The 18,747-nt window shown below is 43.5% G+C and overlaps 2 protein-coding genes and 1 long non-coding RNA gene across 3 annotated transcripts in view; all 3 read left to right on the top strand.

Annotated features, from left to right (window-relative positions):
- MOSMO (modulator of smoothened) overlaps positions 1-1,700 on the top strand; it is a 41,161-nt gene extending 39,461 nt beyond the window's left edge. The window contains exon 3 of the mRNA XM_033167185.1: positions 1,012-1,700. Coding sequence (XP_033023076.1) covers positions 1,012-1,196 — 185 coding nt within the window. The 3' untranslated portion in view covers positions 1,197-1,700. The remainder of the gene's footprint in view (positions 1-1,011) is intronic.
- Positions 1,701-9,359: 7,659 nt separating this feature from the next.
- Positions 9,360-12,663, top strand: LOC117057190. Its single transcript, XR_004427803.1, has 3 exons — positions 9,360-9,410; positions 12,003-12,077; positions 12,559-12,663. It is a non-coding gene; the product is annotated as an uncharacterized LOC117057190 (long non-coding RNA).
- Positions 12,664-13,060: 397 nt separating this feature from the next.
- VWA3A (von Willebrand factor A domain containing 3A) overlaps positions 13,061-18,747 on the top strand; it is a 43,820-nt gene continuing 38,133 nt past the window's right edge. The window contains exons 1-4 of the mRNA XM_033166489.1: positions 13,061-13,156; positions 15,020-15,144; positions 15,221-15,295; positions 18,221-18,275. Coding sequence (XP_033022380.1) covers positions 13,061-13,156; positions 15,020-15,144; positions 15,221-15,295; positions 18,221-18,275 — 351 coding nt within the window. The remainder of the gene's footprint in view (positions 13,157-15,019; positions 15,145-15,220; positions 15,296-18,220; positions 18,276-18,747) is intronic.

Here is an 18,747-nt window from a genome sequence, read left to right on the forward strand (position 1 = left end):
GTGCCTAGGGTGTGGCCACAAAATATTCGTTCCAGTTAGCATACTGCCCCCCCTTGAGGTACAGCATATGTGTGTTTTGCGTGGAATGTGTACCGTGCCGCATTTAATTTACTTACACATTTTTACACATCAGTACCCCACCTTTCATTGAACATTTCCAAGATGGCTTACAGTTAAATCAGGAATTCATGAAAATGCTTTTTTTTAAAAAGCCCCTATTGATAAAACTGTAGGACTGAACATCACACTAAGAGTCCAGCTATCTAAAATGGAGAGCAACTGAAGGTATCATGATTTACTGTTTGTTTATTGAGCCTGGTTTAATAAGAAAATCTTCAGCTGGCATCTAAAACTCAGGACGGTGTTGGGTAAGTGGCCTTAAGGAGGGTGTTTATTGCTGGAGCGTACTGTTACAATGGCCTTTGCTCAAGCCATTCCTTGCCTGATCTCTAATGATGGTGGTGGGAATGATTGGGTAGTACAGAGGTTGCCAACATAGCGCTGATGGGCATACAGGCACCAACAGAGGCCTTCCATGAGGCTTTCTGTAATTGAGGTGCCACCACTCAGAAGGCTCTCTACTTGGTAGCTGTTTGCCGCATGCCAGCTGGTAAGGCACCCAAGGAAGTCCCTCTGCCAGAGAATTGTAGGGTTGGAAGAGACCTGTGAGGTTCTCTAGTTTAATCCTTTACTGATACAGGAAATCTGAGGTTCTTAAGTTACAGAAAGATATATATGCAGACAAGTAGTCCTGGTCGGAGTGCCTTGCAACTTGGGGGATATTCAGAGAACAAAGAGCAACATCTATGTAAGGATCTGTTGGTTTGAATGCCACATCCCTCTAAATCCCAATCCTCTTTCTTGTTCTTTTGAGATGTAGTGGGATGGAACTTCCAAGGCCTGCAATCCATGGTTGTTGTTGATGTTTAATGCTATGAGCTATCAACATGACTCTCCCTCTCTCACACACCCCAAGGACTAATCCGGTGTTTTGTTTTTATTTTCTTCCAGTGATCCTATTCTGCATGGCAGCCCTAATATTTCCCATAGGATTTTATATCAACGAAGTGGGCGGCCAACCTTATAAACTGCCGAACAACACAGTGGTTGGGTCGTCGTACGTACTGTTTGTTTTATCCATTTTCTTTACAATAGTGGGACTTCTATTTGCTGGCAAAGTCTGTTTACCTGGCTGACAAAGGTCTAGATACTGCTTCACTCGGTCATGAAGGAGAGTAGGACGTCTGTCGCTATCTCGGAAGGATTCCTGCGTTGGGCTGCTGCAGTCTTACCGGAACGAGGAGGTCTCTGATGCGTTCTCACTATGCACTTTGGATTTATTTTTGTTTTTGAACGGAGAGCCTTTCCCACAACCAAATACAGACAGACAGCCTTGACTCATCTCCTGAGCGTCTGGATGCGGTCAGGTGTGCACTGTGATAGAAACTAGTGTAGTGGAATAATTCTTTTCTACACTGTGCAGCGTTATTGCCCTCCACCCCCCCACCCCCCACCCCAACATCACTGTACTGGACCCATTTTAGATAACTTGACAATTTTGAAAAATCTCAAAAGTATTTATGAACTTTGGTCGACCAGAGGTTTGCCAAGGGAGTTGGAAGTGGGGCTGGCCTCACTCTCTTTAGGAGATAAGCATCTTCCTTCTGTGATAGGCAAGAAGCATTTGCCGCCAAAAAAAACCAACCAACAAACAGCTCAACATTACATTAACTGCATCCTGAAGCCAATTGATCAAAAGATGTTCTTGGAAATCTGTTACAACAAAAACGCCTGTCTGCCATCTCTCTCGCCAACCTCAGTGAGCTCTAGAAACACTGTGGAACGTCAGGGTGGCTAAGAATTCACATATATATATATGTGGTATACAGAATATGTATATATATATATGTGTGTGTGTGTGTGTGTGTGTGTATATATGTGTGTGTGTGTGTATACACACACACATATATATTTATACACGCAGACACATGTTTCTGGAAGAGAGCTCTTGAGCGCTTTGCTAGCAAAACACTGTGGTGTGTGAAACTAGAACTCAATAGGAGAGGGGGGAAAGTGAAATAGAAAAAAAAAACACAAAGCCATTTCTCTGAAGGCTGCATAGCTGGGAAAGTCTTCAGTTTACCTCATTCTTTGTAGCAGCCCTTGGTTTTCACAGACGTTTTGTTATAGGTACAAACAACTCCATACCTTTCTAGGTGCAATTCTAAGTTAAGCTAAGAGGGTTTTTTTCTTTATATGGTAATTTATTTGTATATTGGGGATGGAAGGCAAGTTTGTGTCATACTTTGCAAAGGTCCGATCCCAGTATTGGGAAGTTACACTACTTAAATTATGGGCAACTGAAGTGGGTTGGTTTCTCTCCATCTCTCTGTTTCTCTCTCTCCCCCCCCCCCCCAACCCTCTTTCCACCTTGCCAGATCTTTCTGGCTTCACTTATTAATATGAATTCCTCCACAGAAAATCTACCATGAGATACCATCTCAAGTTGGCTACATAACATGAACCGGGCGGTTGGGCAGTAAAAGCTACAAAGAGGGACATATTCTTCTTTCACGTGCGAGTATGAAGTTAAATCCAACTGGTACAAAAAAGAGAGCCATATGGTCGCTTGACGTCCCCATGCTTTGCCTTGTTCTGACACTTAACGTAGGGCTTGCCCACTTCCGAGGGGCCTTTGCAGTTCATAGCATCGTCTCCCATCTCATCCTAGTCGCTTCAGAGAGTCTGCCATTGCCAACCTCCTTCAGTAATGGAGGCAGCTCCTGTTTTCTCTGCTCTCCGGCCAAGAGAGCACTTATGGGCCCACCAGAAGTGAAGAACGGCCTGCAGTAGCCAAAAAGGAAGATCTGAGCAGCAGCACCTGCCTACCATTCTGGGCATGAGCAGCCCCCATTAAAGCTCCTTAATTCATGTCATCAGGCCCAGCAGCAGCGGTCTGGTTTTTGTAGCTCCATTCATCAGCAGGCCCTTTGCCAGGATGTGGGCTTTGGCAGATGCCTGATGGTTTTGACCCTAGGCGCCAGCCCTGCTCACTTAAGCGACGGCAACTGAGTGGAGCTGGAACAACAGCAACAACGAAACCCCCACACTGTTTTGGAAGAAGTTGATAACCTTTGAAATAGTTTTGAATGCTAGCTGCCGGTCCTTTAGTGCAAGAGTTGCTTAGGGAGTAACTGCTGTTGTACTTTCAGCACAACACATAGTGTTGCTATCCACGGGTACAACTGGTCACTGCAAAGATGTCATAGAATTGTAGCATTGGAAGGGACCACGAGTAATCGTCATAGCAGTGGAAAAATGTAAGGTTACCAGGCCGGCAGCATCTCATGCTACAATCAGGCACTGGGGGAAATTGCTTCCGGCTTCAAGGGAAAGATCCTGACCAATTTTCATTTGTGTATGCAAAATTTGCTGTAAAAACGAGGGTTCTCTGGTAGAAAAATCTTGTATAATTTTCAGAACAACCTTACAATCATGCAAACCTTCCCATCACAGTATTGTTGCAAGAGGCTGACTTAGATGTATCAGATTCCTTTCTCTGTAGAGTTTACAGATGATTGTGATTATATATATATATATATTTTGCCTGTAGTATTTGTTTTAAAAAAATAACCTGTTCACTCAGCTGGCTGAGGGGTTCTTCACAAAAGAAATTCTGAGCACTGTTGAATTCTGTCAGCTTTCCTAAAATGACACCCTATGTGGGCTTGCTGGTTTTGGATGTGAAAGTTCTTTTAAAAATGCGCCATGTTGGAGAAAACTGGATTGCAGCAGGAAACCCCATGCAGAGCTCTGAGGAGATCTACATAGTTTAATGGGGTTAATTTGTTTGCATTTATGAATTGGTACTTAAAAGGGATGAGCAAGCTGATAAAAGGCCTGGCAGCTATAACCTGTTCTATTAAGGGTAAAAATGACACTTTCTCCAAAGGATTATTGTAAATAGTTCCATGGAATAATATGGAGGTGGTTTATTTTCCTAGAAGTTTTATCCCTGGTTTGTTACCTGCCTGGGTTCTTTCTAGGGCTGCCAGTATTGTTACTGCCTCTTCTCCTGTGCAGCATGGCATCCAGAAATACAGCTAATGATCCCTCCACCTGCCCTTTCCCTGCCATGGAAATGAAATTATATTAGAAACCTTCACCCGTTTAATTTCTACATATCAGGCTGCTGTTGTAAGACACAGGAGCAGAGCTTTTTTAAAAAAACAAAAACAAAACTGCAAACTCTTGCCCTTTTACTACATTCTATGTCTTGCCATAGTTAACGACATAACTACCCTACAATTATCTGAATAACTGTATGGTTTCATACCTAGTTTGCTGCAGGTGCTATTTTGAGAACAGGAATCGGAGCATTTAACCTCGCACAATGCCTGCCTAAGAAGGCAGAGGAGTTATGGCTGGGCCAAATCTCTTGCAGCCCTCCCTGCCCTCCCTCTGTTCTTTCCTAGTGTCAGTTACAGGTGGGTAGCCGTGTTGGTCTGCCATAGTCGAAACAAAATAGAAAATTCTTTCCAGTAGCACCTTAGAGACCAACTGAGTTTGTTCTTGGTATGAGCTTTCGTGGTATCTGAAGAAGTGTGCATGCACACGAAAGCTCATACCAAGAACAAACTCAGTTGGTCTCTAAGGTGCTACTGGAAAGAATTTTCTATTTTGTTTTCCTAGTGTGTATCTCCCCACCCCACCCCACCCCACCCCAAATTCATACTGCCATCACCCATCTTCATTGGCACAATCTTTCAGACATGGGATCTTGCACCCCTATCCAAAGCTCAGCCTGCCTTTCTACATTAGGAAGCTGAATTAAACCCCATCTCCCCTGTTTGGAAACATGTGCAAATGGCATTACTTGAGAGCTCTTTGTCAAGAAACAGGAAGACCGTGGAAGCTCGCTAAATAGCTATTTATTATTATTATTTTTTGGAAGAACCAGGAATGCTCCCAAGCTCCCATCCTTGAACTATTAAATAGAAGGGTTTAATATAAGCTGGCCTTGACTTGAGTTTGAAACTGTCCTGAGAATATAGATTAGCAACCTAAGCTGATGGATTTGTGTTCTCTGCTAAACAGGAGGTCAAAGGGTATAGGGAGATGGGTCACATGTATCCAAAATGCATCATGGGAGTCTTAGTAGGGGCAGCGTCAAGACTAGGGCAGAGCAACGTCTGTTTTTCAGCATCACGATATATCACCAGCTAAACATCATGATATACCGATATATCTGAAATATATGTCTGAAATAAGGATGGAACTATGTAGAGGCAAATGGCTTAATGTCCTGGCATCTAGGGGTCTAAAACTGATACGGTTTTACTTAACATTAACATACTGTTACAACTGTTATTTTATAGTACAGAGCAACAGGGGCGGCAGGAATCATGAGAACAGCGATGACTGGCTTCACGGTTTCCCCCACATTGTGATTTATTTATTTTTTACATAGCCAGACACCGTGATTCACGATATATCACCATGTCAAACATTACGAAACTGTTCCCACGATGCGGACTTCAAACTGATTTTGGACGGTGTATAGATACATCACCCAGCCCTAGTCAAGACCCCCGCCCCTGCTTACATGGGGGGCATATTTGCCAAAACGACCTCACCCCACTGTCCCCTTTCTGCAGATCACCACATGGTGACATTTTCCTGACTTAACTAAAAACAGGTTGGGAAAGTTCAGAAGAAGAGCATCTGCCGATGACCTTCTGTGATCATGGAATGTGTCCAGTCTGTATATTGTGAACGGGAGCCTGGCCTGTCTACAGGTATTTGTGAAAGCCAATATAGCTGCAGAATGCATAAATAATTGGTGTGTTATGTTTGTTTAACTTTTAATTTCAGTCATTGGGGGTGTGTGGATAATCCTTCTAACTATAAAAAGGAATGGGGTGGGGGACAGAGAGGGTCAGCAGTTGCTTTTAATAAGATCAAATGGAATGCAGTATTAATTTATAGTAGAAAGACCATATCTTGTAAACTGTATATAAAACACAGTTTTATGGTGCAATTGTTTGTCAACCTTCTGTCTGTTACTTTGGGAGGGGGGGTCAGCATTGTGTGTCCCCCCCTTCCCCATACCTAAGAGCATCATGCTAAAATCTGCAAAGAAATATTTGTCGCTTGTATTTGCACAAGGATTTCTCTCTCTCTCTCTTTTTGGGAAAACCTGTTACAGGCCTTTTAATAAATGCCTGTGCCCTTAATTCAGTTCAGCGTGTGCAACTTTTTTGCCCAGCAAAATCTGCATTGGTGGGGTGAGCATTCACATAAAGCCTTCTGAAATTCTGCCAGCTTTACTTTTAAGAGCAAATTATTTGTATTAGTCCAGTCACACTTACTTTGCTGCTATTTTGTGAATGCCCCAAATTATTTGATGTCACACGACTCCGAATGCTTTTAACATCCTGGTTCTGGTGAAATGAAGTTCATTCTACAGTCATTTTGACAGGCTTATAGTAAACTTGTATGGTCTCTATTTCTATTGTGACCAATAAACTTCACAGCAGCAGCTCTTCCTCCCCACCCTGCTTTTTTTGGAGTCTTTTGTGAGATGTCTCTGGGAAAAAAAAACCAAACCTGAATTTGTGTCTGTTGCGATATCGTTTCTTTACTATCCTGTTGCCATTTTAAAGCCTTCTTTTCAGGGTTGAGGGTGGGGAGACGGGAATCTTGAAGCTTAAGCCTTACTTTTCAAATTTACAGTCACTGGAGTCACGCCTGAGATAAAATTGTAGAGTTTAGGGATCTGTTTCCAAACATTTCTGTTTTAATGACTTCGGTACACTGCTAAAGCTCACTTTCTCACCCCTCTCCTTTCTCCAGTGTGTTATTTCAGTTGCTGTTTTGACCTGCTGTTAAAAAAAATATAAAGTTGTGTGAAGGATCCCAAAGCAAAAAGATGAAGGAAATGGCATTTTCAGATAGGTTTTCCTGCCTTGGAGTTGCTAGTTTTGTTTCTGCTGCTCCAAGAGATCATAAATGTTTGGGCTCAAGGTCTTTGTGGTGGTCTTCCCCCTTTCCACTGCAACCATATCCTCTTCCAACTGTTAAGGATTATTTTCTAATTGGTTAGGACATTTCTCTCCCCTGCCCCAATTTAATTTCCAAACAAATTGTTAATACAAACTGTATAAAATGAACATAATTTTCTTCACTTGTATTTTTGTTATTGAGCAAGTTTATCAAAATAAATTGTCTACTTAAAGAAATCTGGTTTGATTTTGATTTTATTTTTAGGGTGGTATATAACTGAAACCTTTTCTCGCATATAATTTATTTTTGTGTGTGTGTGTGTTACAACTTCCTAACATAAAGTGTTCTGACAGCCTTAAAAAAAAAGTAAAAGCAATTTAAATACCAAATAAAGAGGCAAACGGGACATAAATATGACAAGAAAACAAAAACTCACCACAAAAGTTAAAACAGATTTAGAAACAGAACTGGGAAAATTTGAATTATTTGAAAGGCTGGGGTGGTTAAAACTTTGCCTGGTGCTGAAGACACTGTCAGCATTTCATTGTCATAAACCTCATTTTATTTGCATGGCACTTTTCCATAGTTAAAACCAGTGCTTTTTTCTAAAAAAAAATGTTTAGGGATACTCTCACTTTCCTACACATATTGAAATACTGCCCCTCAATGAGGCCAAACTTAGATTCACAAAATGTTTAGGGGTATGCATACCCCTGCGTCCCGTCCCCCCCCCCCGGGGGAAAAAGCACTGGTTAAAACCATCCTTGAGGCGCCATACAACGTGAAAAAAATTACATAATTAGAAGCATAACAAAAATCATAAACTAAAGAAAACTCATTGGGAAAGTACGCAGCCACACTGAACAATAAATCCACATAAAAAGGACTAAAAGACACAAAGAAGTTATTACCCCAGCCCGAAAAGTCTGTTCAGCAGCCTCAGCTTTCATAAGGAGCTGGTCAGGCCAGGTGGGAAAAGGCCAGCAAGGGTCTTTTAGGTTAGCAGGTCTTCCAGGACTTAAAGCAGCGGAATAGCCAGGGGTTTTATTTATTTATCTCCTTTTAAAGAATCCTCTCAAGATAGAGTTGGAAGCAGCCTGAATGATTTAAAAACAGCAAATACGTTTGAAATATATACCCATTACTGTGTGGATGTGAAGGCAACAACGAGGAATGACTTGCCAAACAGAGAGAGAAATCTGATTTTTATGACCCGTTTGCGCTGTAAGGATTCACTTGGAAATGTCCTTTTTTGTTAAATTGTCCCTCCTTCAGAGAGGACACTCAGTGCCATCATGCTGACAGGACAGGAGCCCACATTACACAAGAGGTAAGTATAGCAGCATGTTTGGGGAGGGATGTGGTACCCCTTTAACTTCAAAAGGGACAACAGAAAACCCATTTTGTATTTGTATTTATTGCATTTCCTCCCAAGAGCTTAAGGTGGCGTACATAGTTCTCCCTGCTTTATCCTCACAACAACCCTGTGAGGTAGGTTAGGCTGAGGCCGAGTGACTGGCCTGAGGTCACCCAGTGAGCTTCATGTCTTGAGTGGGGATTTGAACCCTGGTCTCTCAGGTCTTAATCTGACACACTGAACCACACTGGGAAGATGTATTTACTCTTCTTGGCGCATCTGCCAAAGCGGACAAAATTCTGATGAAAAAATCCTGTTAGTTTTAAAGGCAAGAATGGGGAACCTCGTGCCCAGAGGCCGAATGTGGCCCCCCCAATCCACTCAATCTGGCCTTCAGAAATCTCAGGTGTCGCACCCTCTGAAGGGTGATTCTGCTTCATGCTTTCTCTGAAAGTTTTTGCCCGGTGGAAATGCACCCTTGAACTCTGATCAGGCTGCTTGCTTGCCTGGATGAAAAATAGAGAGCGGAGTCGTGTAGAAAGTAGACTATTGTACAAAGACAAAACCCACATTTGTGGCCCCACACGTCACTGGGTTATGGCTTCAAGGGTTTGCCTGTGGGGAACCTTTGGCCCTCCAGATGTTGCCGAACTGCAACTCCCATCACCCCTAGCCCATTGGTCATGCTTGCTGAGGCTGCTGGGAGTTGTAGTTCTGCCACATCTAGAAGGCCAAAGCTTCCCCATTCCTCCCAGAAGGTGTCAAAATACTATTTTTTGTCATACACATGGATGAGTATATATAAAAAAAATCAGACCAGAACATTAATTGCTTTTCAAGCAGATTAATTCGCCGTGCGCCTCTTGAGACGCAGGCGTGTTGCCCTCTTCCCCTGCAGATCTTTCATCTCCCTCCGCTATGGAGAATGGTTACTTCTGTTGCCATTGGCAACGGAAACACAGCTCAAGCCAGGGGAGTGTTTGTTCCTCAGATAAAGCCTGGCTTTGCATGCACTGGGGAAGATGCATGGCAGAGTGAGCGATCGCTGGTGAGTCCTAAGGCTGCACGGATTTGTGGTGGTCCTAGCAGAGGAAGGGCGGTTGGGATGTGAAGGAGCAATGGTGTCCTGACAGGTGGGATGATGTGCTTAGCTCCGAAACTGGTTTGGAAGAGCATCGTGTGTAGGGTAAACTGTGCCCCTGAGTATGTGCAAAGCACCTTTCTCCAGTCACTACCCACGGCTCTTGTCTCACACCTGATATCCACCGTGTCTCCGGTGTGGAGGGAATACTTGTAACTGAAGTGTTTTATCCAGTGTGATTTTCAAACAGTATATGCACCGAAAATCTGTCGTAAGAAAACTTAGCTGCATTATAGAACTTTTTTTTCAATCTGCATATTGTCGTAGGTTTTATGATGTGAATGGCTTTGATAATTTCCCACTGAGGTTAAAAAAAAGCAGTATACACATTTTCTATTTGATTGTATGTTTACTAATTTTTGAGAATACAACTGTAAAAAATGTACCTCAGGTACATTTTCTATTTTAAAAACCTTGTTTGGAGTGGAATACCATCTTACACCTTAAAATGACTTGCTTTTTAAGATTCTTCCTGTCAAGTGTGACAAATACTTAGGACTGTGAATTTCTAGCTGTCACTTCTCAGTAAAAAAAAAAAAAAATCAGTGTCAGAATCCAGCCTGATTAGGAGTTCTGGAGAACTTGAATAGCTTCATTATTCTGTGTCATCTTTGGCTGGTTCTGGACAAAATGGACTCTGGATGTCTAAATGAAGCAAAGTGAAATATTATAAGTGTGTTATAAACCTACATCTACAAATGCTGCATTTCATATTATTCCATGGTCTGATCAGGACTATATCAACAAGCCCTAAATTATTTGGGGATATATATATATATATGTAATCTGTTTGTTTCGTCAGTATGGAAGTATTCTGAATTTACATTTGTGTGTGTGTGTTTGCTACTTACCGTACATACGGGTGCCAGAGACCACTGAAGAAGAAACATGTTGGTGTTTTATAATATACCATTTTATATTATTCCGTTTTATGTCATTTAGATATTCATCTCATCTCCCAGTTTGTTTGCAGTTATAAGTTTTGCCTGGTTCCACAGTAGGTTGCCCTAGCCTAATAGAATTATAGAATTGTAGAGTTGGAAGGGACTCTGAGGATCATCTAGTCCAACCCCTTGCAATGCAGGAATATGCAGCTATCCCTAAGGGAATCGAACCTGCAACCTTGGTATTATCAGCACCATACTCTAACCGAGGTCCTAGACCAACTTTCTAACCACTGCACCACACCTTCCTAAATCAGTTCGTCTTCTGTACAGTCAATTTGTAAGCTTTTTACCTTGATTTTGATTACAACAGGGGTGGGGAACCTTTACAGTCTGAGGGCCACATTTCCTTCTGGGCAACCTTCTGAGGGCCACATGGCACCAGAGGCAAAAGTAGCACCTTCCTCCCTTCCTCCATCCAAGCAAGACTGAGGTCTTTTCTGTTCAAGGAGTGGTGCATTCTGGGGGGGGGGGGCAGGCTTATAGCCCATGAGACTCTTTTAATCTCAGGGTTGTGGGTTTGATCCTCACATTGGGCAAAATATTCCTGCATTTCAGGGGGTTGGACTACATGACCCTTCCAATTCTACCATTCTATGATTCTATGGCAGGGAATGTGGCTAGACTAGAGTATTCCAGAGAGGGGCATGATGAGCCATGTTTGGCCCCCAGGCTCCTCATTCCTGCCCTACAAAATCAAGTTTCTGTTCAGCAATAAAACAGACCCATTCATTCCACTCAGCTATAAGTGGTGTCCAGCTGACGTGTTAAAGCTCGCTCACAGAGCCAGTATGGTGTAGTGGTTAAGAGCGGTAGACTTGTTATCTGGGGAACCGGGTTCGCGTCTCCACTCCTTCACATGCAGCTGCTGGGTGACCTTGGGCTAGTCACACTTCTCTGAAGTCTCTCAGCCCCACTCACCTCACAGAGTGTTTGTTGTGGGGGAGGAAGGGAAAGGAGAATGTTAGCCGCTTTGAGACTCCTTCGGGTAGTGAAAAGCGGGATATCAAATCCAAACTCCTCCTCCTCCTCCTCCTCCTCCTCCTCCTCCTCCTCCTCCTCCTCCTTCTTCTTCACATAACACTGAGTTGGCTTGCTGGTTTTGGCAATCTTTTCAGCCATTCTTTCATGGATGGTATAACTTGAGCTCTTCCAGAACAGGCAAAGGCAATCTTAGCATCTACCAAGTGGCTAAAAAGAAGATGGCAGCTCATTCCCCCCCCCCCCCCGAGATGCAAGCTTTCAAATGGCACAGAACTCGCTAGGAAGCCTGTAGCAGCAGAGACTAAATATTTTTTAAAGCACTTATTTCTCAGTGTTATGGCAAAAGGGAAGGACCAGTTCAGCCATGCAACAAAAATGCATGCCAATCTTGTAATGAGAAAGCTAAAAAGAAGGGGCATCAGGTTCTGTCCCCTACATGTTACAATATTAAAATGCAATTGCTGCTGCTTTGTGATACTCGAAGGACTGTAGGTCAAATGATAATAATAATAAATGGTGTGCTAATTGTTTCAAAGCGGTTATTCCCTTTCTTTTTAAAAATGCAAAATAGAAGATCCAACAATATGTCGAAGGAGAAGAAAGTGGCAAGTTTCTTGGACAATGCAAAATTCTTGGAAATAGTGGGGTAAGCGAATTGTAGCTTTTGAAAAGTTGGATATGGTGGGCAGACTCCTACATATTACAATATTAGAATGCAATTGCTGCTGCTTTGTGATACTAGCAGCGGCGGAGGAAGCCACTCGAGCGCCCTATGGGTGCGGTGCCCATAGGGGCGGGGCACACCATGGGGCCTTTGGAGTTGGGGCTGGGGGGAGGCAGTGGGCGGACCATTTGGGCAGTGTGGAGCCTGTGCGCGTGCAATCCACCACATCTCTCTCAGAAGAGACTCGTGGCTCAGGCGCGCTGCAGGCCCCGCGGTGAGTGCCGCTCGGCATTTTGTCACCCCCCTCAGAGGTGAGACCTGGGCCAGCCTGCTCCTACCGCACCCCGCTTCCTCCGTCCCAGGATACTAGAAGGACTGCAGGGCAAAACAAAATAAAATAGTGTGTTAATTTTTTTCAAAGGCGTTCTTTTCTTTCTTCTTTTAAAAAATAAAAAAATAAAAGATCCAACAATATGTCAAAGCAGAAGAAGGTGGCAAGTTTCCTGGACAATGCACAGTTCTTGGAAAAAGTGGGGTAAGCGACTTGTAGCTTTTGAACAAGTTGGATATGGTGGGCAGAACAGCTTGTGTAAAGTGTTTCTTGGTGAATTTGTAGCGCAGAGGTGATATTTGAACCAAATATTTCTCATAGACTGCTTTTTTTCTGTTCCACCAGTAATAGTCTAGGTGCAACCAGGCCTTTTCAGGGTAGCAATGTTGGATATTATTCCTGTTGATATTAAATATGAATTTAATGCATATTTACTGTTTTTAGCTTCATAGTTTGAATGTTATATCTGTTCAGTGGCGGAGAAACCCTCTCCGGCACCCGGGACAGAACGCCGAGGGGTGGGGCAAACCACCTGGTGTTGCACATGCGACGTCTGTTTGTACTGCGCATGCGCGACAGCCTGCTGCTCGTGCGGTGACCGTACAGGCTGTCACGCGTGTGCACTCTGTACGGAATGCCGCACGTGTGGCGTCCGTACCGGCTGCCGCTCTCTAGCACTGTCCATACAGGTGTCCATACGGGCTGCTGCGCGAGTGGCATCCTGTATGGAGTGTGCATGTGTGGTATCCCGTACGGGCTGCGCATGCCCATATAGACGGCGCACGAGAGTGACAGCCCGTACAGTCACCATACAAGAGGCAGCCAGTACTGACTGTGCGTGCCCTCGGCTGCTCTACAGCTGGGGGGGAGGCAGGGGTCATCTTGCCAACCCCCCCAAGTGGCACCCAGGGTGACCTGCCCCCTCCGCCCCCCCACTTCATATGCCCCTGTATCTGTTTAAATACACTGCCATGGTATTTTTTGAATGGTGGGTGGCTTATATGTTGAACAAATTAAATAAACACACACACTTTTTAAAGTACAGTCTTTCCCAAGTTTTCCTAGGAAGAAACCATGTTAAAATAGCCATCTGTGACTTGCCTGTTATGTATGAGAAATATGGTCCTTGCATGGTGAGCACACACTATCTGGTTACATCTCTATTAAAACAGTTGCATATCGTGGAAAACTTGCCACCGCTATATTTCTCCATGGAAAACTTTCCGCTTTTAGAAACACATCATTTCATAAACTTTATTAGCAGCGTAATGAATGAATGCAAGTCATATTGTGTATTTTGAATCAATGCAGTACTTTACTAGTCAAATCTGAAATCCAAGTTATAATTAAGTTTTTCTGGTGCCTTTCCCTCAGAAACACATATATACTTGTGCACAGCTCTTTAGGCTTACTAAATATACATCGAAGATGCTAGGCAAGATCTCCCATGAAAATTTCCCCAGATTTCCTACTTTACTGCATTAAAGTGGTTTTGACTTAAAGTGGAATGCTTTAGCAGTTGCATTGCTAGATATGTATAATGTCTGAAAAGAAAGGAAATAACTAGCTTTGTAATGCTGCATGATAAGAACCCTTTCCCCTTCCAGTGTAAGTTCAGTATCAAATGCCACTTTACAAAAAGGAAGCCCATCTTTGTGGAATGTTTCTGCAGCAGTCTCTGATGATGGATTATTGGTTACCAATATCAACCAGACACGGGATTTAATGGTAAGTCAATATCTGTATTATGTGCACTCATCTCCTGCTCTTCATGGATGGTAGAAACAGTAGAGGTCTGTTGCAAACTACATAGGAACAGGGCCTTTCATGTGGTGGCACCAACCCACTGAAACACCCTCTCCTGGAATATGAGAAAGGTCCCATCTCTGTTGTCTTTTTGGTGTCTACTGAAGACCTTGCTCTTCCAACAACTCTTTTAAATTGAGATCTTTCCCAATCTTTTTTGGAATCGGTTTTTTTTAATCACTTACTGTTTCTTGCCTTGGGCTCCTTTGAGAGGAAGGACGGGAGTTGGACTGACTGCTCCCAGCTGTCAGTGTTTTTAGGCAAAAAGTGAAGTCTGAGCTATTATTGATTAGCAAGTTGTTTAGCCACCAGGCAATAGAAATCCCTGAGGTCCTAAAGAGCTGATGTTTTCCCCTTCCCTCAATGCACTTTTCCAGCTTCAGTCTTGTTTTCTAGTACTTGAAAACTCTGTAGTGTAGTTTGCCCTTTAGTTTCCCCCCTAGCTTTCTGACTCTTTGTATACTATGTTTGAAACTGCTATATAAGTTTTGTTCTTATGTGTCTCGTGGCACTCTTTTCTAACTAATAGTTCTGCTGAACAACTGGTTAGCAAGGTTGTCCTGTTCCAATGGCTTTAATAAACCGGGTTCCTGCTGGATCTGTTGGGCTTGTTGTCATTCTCTCGCTTCCTTGTTTTTATTTTAAAGGTGATCCCTTACCTGGGTAACAAATAAATGGTGCAACAGTAAATTCTTGCTACAGCCATGTGGTCTGACAACTTGAAATGCATGCTTTTCATCCCTGAATGGCTTTTTCTTGACTCCCGTTTTTCTCATTTGGTCAACAGAGACTTAACGATACAGCAATACTGTTTGCTGGGTTGAAGTCCACAGATGACTGGATTCAAGTCTATGGTTTAAAACAGTTGCAACTCTCATTTGACGATCTAATGAAGAAGGGCAGCATTGTGGTGTAAGTATGAGGTCATGTTGTTCCAAGCTGGTCATGTCTGCTCTTTTCATTCATCTTTTGATGTTTCCTTTTTTAGAAATCCAAATGATCCAACAGAGAGTATTGAATTTACTAAGGAGTCTGTTAACTATTTTGAATCTGAGTTGCGTAAGTAAGTATCCCCAGAAACGTGTCCCCTCTCCTGTTTGCATCTGTTTATGGTCAAATCTAGGAATGGGGGAGAAATCCAGTTGAGTTTGCATCTGAAGCCAAATCATTCAAATCCACATTTTCCAAAACAATATGAGAACCTAAACACAGCCATTCTGTGAGATTCACATGTATCCAGATTTTGCAATGTGGTTCTCCGATCAAACAACATTAGGGGAAAGTGTGCATAAAACCTGAATATTGTGTGAGTGTATTTTTTTTAAATGCAAATTGCTGCAGAAAATGTGGAGAACTGAATTTAAGATTGGAAAAATGAGGAACAGAGGGCTGAAATCAACAGAACCTTCCATCCCATGCAACATCCATATTAGGATAGTGCTAACTCCTCCGACTGGAATGCAGAAGCAGTGGCAGACCTTGAGGTCTCAAATTTCACCTATGCAATGTGCAATGCTAAAATTCAGCCCCCTCACCCTCTTGCCTTCCACTCTGAATCATTGTTGCAGCCCCCCCCCCCAAGGCTCTGTGCCCGGTGCGACCAAACCACTTGCTCTCCCTTAAATCTGCTCCTGGCAGAAGGTCCCAGCTCCATTCCCTAGGCATTTCCAGATAAAAGAATCAGATAGCAGGAAAGGCATTCTCTGACTGAGAACCCAGAGAGCTGGTGCCCATTCAGAGCAGAGAACACGAGATTAAATGGGCAAAGAGTCTGACCCACAGTTTCCTTCCCCTTTACAGACCTTTCTTTGAGCAAGGGGAATGTGTTGTTGTACTCCAAGCTTCCATGAGAGGCAGTGATGGTCTTAACTTGGATGGCTTTAAAAAGAGGATTAGAAATATTCACAGGGGGAAAAGATGATCAGTGGCTACTAGCCACAATGCCTAGGCTCTCTCCTTACATGATCAGAAGCAATATGCTGTTGAATTCCAGTGGCTAGAAACCCCAGGAAGGGAGAGTGTTCTGTTTTCTAAACAATTAAATTTTAACAAGTAATAATAAACTTTGAGGGCCGCAGTTAGCTTTGAATAAAACAAAAAACTCGTTTCAGACTAGTTTCTGGTGAATAAGTCCTGGCTCCCGCCCAGCGCATGCAGACAGAAGCTCTTAACTGGAAGTAAGAAATTGATAATGTATTTATTTAGGCAACTAATGGTACAGGCTCGGCAGCAGATACAGTGCTTGAGAGTCATGATCCAGGAGTTCAGGACCTGGGCAAGAAGTTCAGAACTGGGCAGAAGCATCGAAGATGTCCCAACAAATCTCTCCCCCCCTCCTGCCAAGCTTTTACAGACAAGGCATACCGCACTCACTTGTGAGTCTTCTCGTGCCTTATGGGAATATCAGGATTGTAAGTGTGCACTCTCTTAGGGTGGGCAGGCCTGCTCTCATCTGCAGTGGCAGTTCTAGGTGACAAGACTGCACTCTCCTGCACAGACTCTTGATCACCCACTGCTGCCTCCTATTTGGTCTTCCTCATTGGCTGATCAGAGCCCTCCCCATCCTTCGCTGAGGCTTCCCACTCCTAAGTAAGGTCGGAGGGGAGAGCCAACATCCCTGAAGTGACTGAAGTCAAGGTGGAAAGAGCATTAATCCTGTCCTCCTACCTTAGACTCTCACAATTCAGCCCTGTTTCTTCCTCCTCCTCCTCCTCCTTCTCTTCCATCAGAGCCCGCCAACTCAAGCCCAGTCTTGGCAACCTTGTGGGGCTCATGAAAGAATGCTGAGTTTTCTCCAACCATGGTCGTAAAATTATTATTTGCAAGGATTAAAACAGAACGGCCCTGATCTCTAAAACATTTTACTAAGTGCTATCTTTCTTTTGATGGGACGCTGTGGTCTAAACCAGAGCCTAGGGCTTGATGATCAGAAGGTGGGCAGTTTGAATCCCCACGATGGGTTGAGCTCCCATTGTTTGGTCCCTGCTCCTGCCAACCTAGAAGTTCGAAAGCACGCCAGAGTGCAAGTAGATAAATAGGTACCGCTCCGGCGGGAAGGTAAACAGCGTTTCCGTGCGCTGCTCTGGTTCGCCAGAAGTGGCTTAGTCATGCTGGCCACATGACCTGGGAGCTGTACGCCAGCTCCCTTGGCCAATAAAGCGAGATGAGTGCTTCAACCCCAGAGTCATCTGCAACTGGACATAACGGTCAGGGGTACCTTAACCTTTACCTTTATCTTTATTTTGCTGTCAATATCTTTATTTTCAAACAGTGACCCTGCCAAGGTGGAATTAAATTTATCTTCTGTGAGTAAATTGAACGACATGACCTGCCTTACTTTTGCAGCTGACCCCTCTGTCTCTCTATTCATTTCATTATGCTTTATTTCCAAATAGCCGTTAATTAAAATGCATGCACGTACTTAATTCGTTCCGGAGGTCCGTTCTTAACCTGAAACTGTTCTTAACCTGAAGCACCACTTTAGATAATGGGACCTCCCGCTGCTGCTGTGCCACCAGAGCACAATTTCTGTTCTTATCCTGAAGCAAAGTTCTTAACCTGAAGTGTTATTTCTGGGTTAGCGGAGTCTGTAACCTGAAGCGTATGTAACCCAAGGTACCACTGTACACTGCTGATCCCTTTTGTGAAGGGCTGGTGTCTTTAATTAATTAAGCAGCTTTTTTGCCAGCCAACTGGGATTTAAAAAAAGAAAGTTAATAATATGGCCTCTGGTCTTGTGTCACAAATGAAAATAATGTGAGAGCTGCTGCTGATTGACAATTTTGGGCTAGATGGACAACTAAAGAAACCAAACAGAAGGCAGCAACAACAGGAAAGGTGGGAGGGAAATGAAATCTCAACAGTGGATACAAAAGAAGGTTTTAGGAAAGAATTCTGGGCACTATAGTTTGTTAAGGCTTGCTGGGAATTGTAACTCTGTGAGGGAGAAACTACAGTTTCCTTTTCTGTTTTACCCACCCACCCACAGAACTATTGCTCTCTACGACAGACGCATTGAGTGGCTGCTGCAGGACAGCAGAAAGGTACTGTGCACAATTTGTTCACTTAAAGCTGTGGTGAGGGTCTTGTGGCTCTCTGGATATTGCTGATCTCTATCTCCCATCGTCCATGACCACGGGCCATGGTGGACTCCAACTCCCATCAGCCTCCGACAACACAGCCAATGGTCAGGAATGAAGGAGGAGAAGAACTGGCAATATCTGAAGCCGAACAGGTTCCACACCCCTAACCTAAAGGACACTGTTTATGGATCACAAAAATGAAGATGTGGCAAGTAACACTAGCAAATTTGTAGTCTGACCAGCAAGGGGCAGGGAGGAGGAGGAGGAGGAGGAACTCCTGTAGATCATTTTGGTCTCTGCAGCTTCAGCCAAGAGGAAATGCAAAGCAAAAGAAGAGCAAGATTTGGGATTTCAGCCAGGATTTTGACAACTTTGCACCTGCTTAACTAGAGGCATTTGTATATCACTGGAAATCTTTTGAGCAATTTCCTCT

This window comes from Lacerta agilis, chromosome 13, assembly GCF_009819535.1.
Source record: "Lacerta agilis isolate rLacAgi1 chromosome 13, rLacAgi1.pri, whole genome shotgun sequence".
NCBI lineage: Eukaryota > Metazoa > Chordata > Lepidosauria > Squamata > Lacertidae > Lacerta > Lacerta agilis.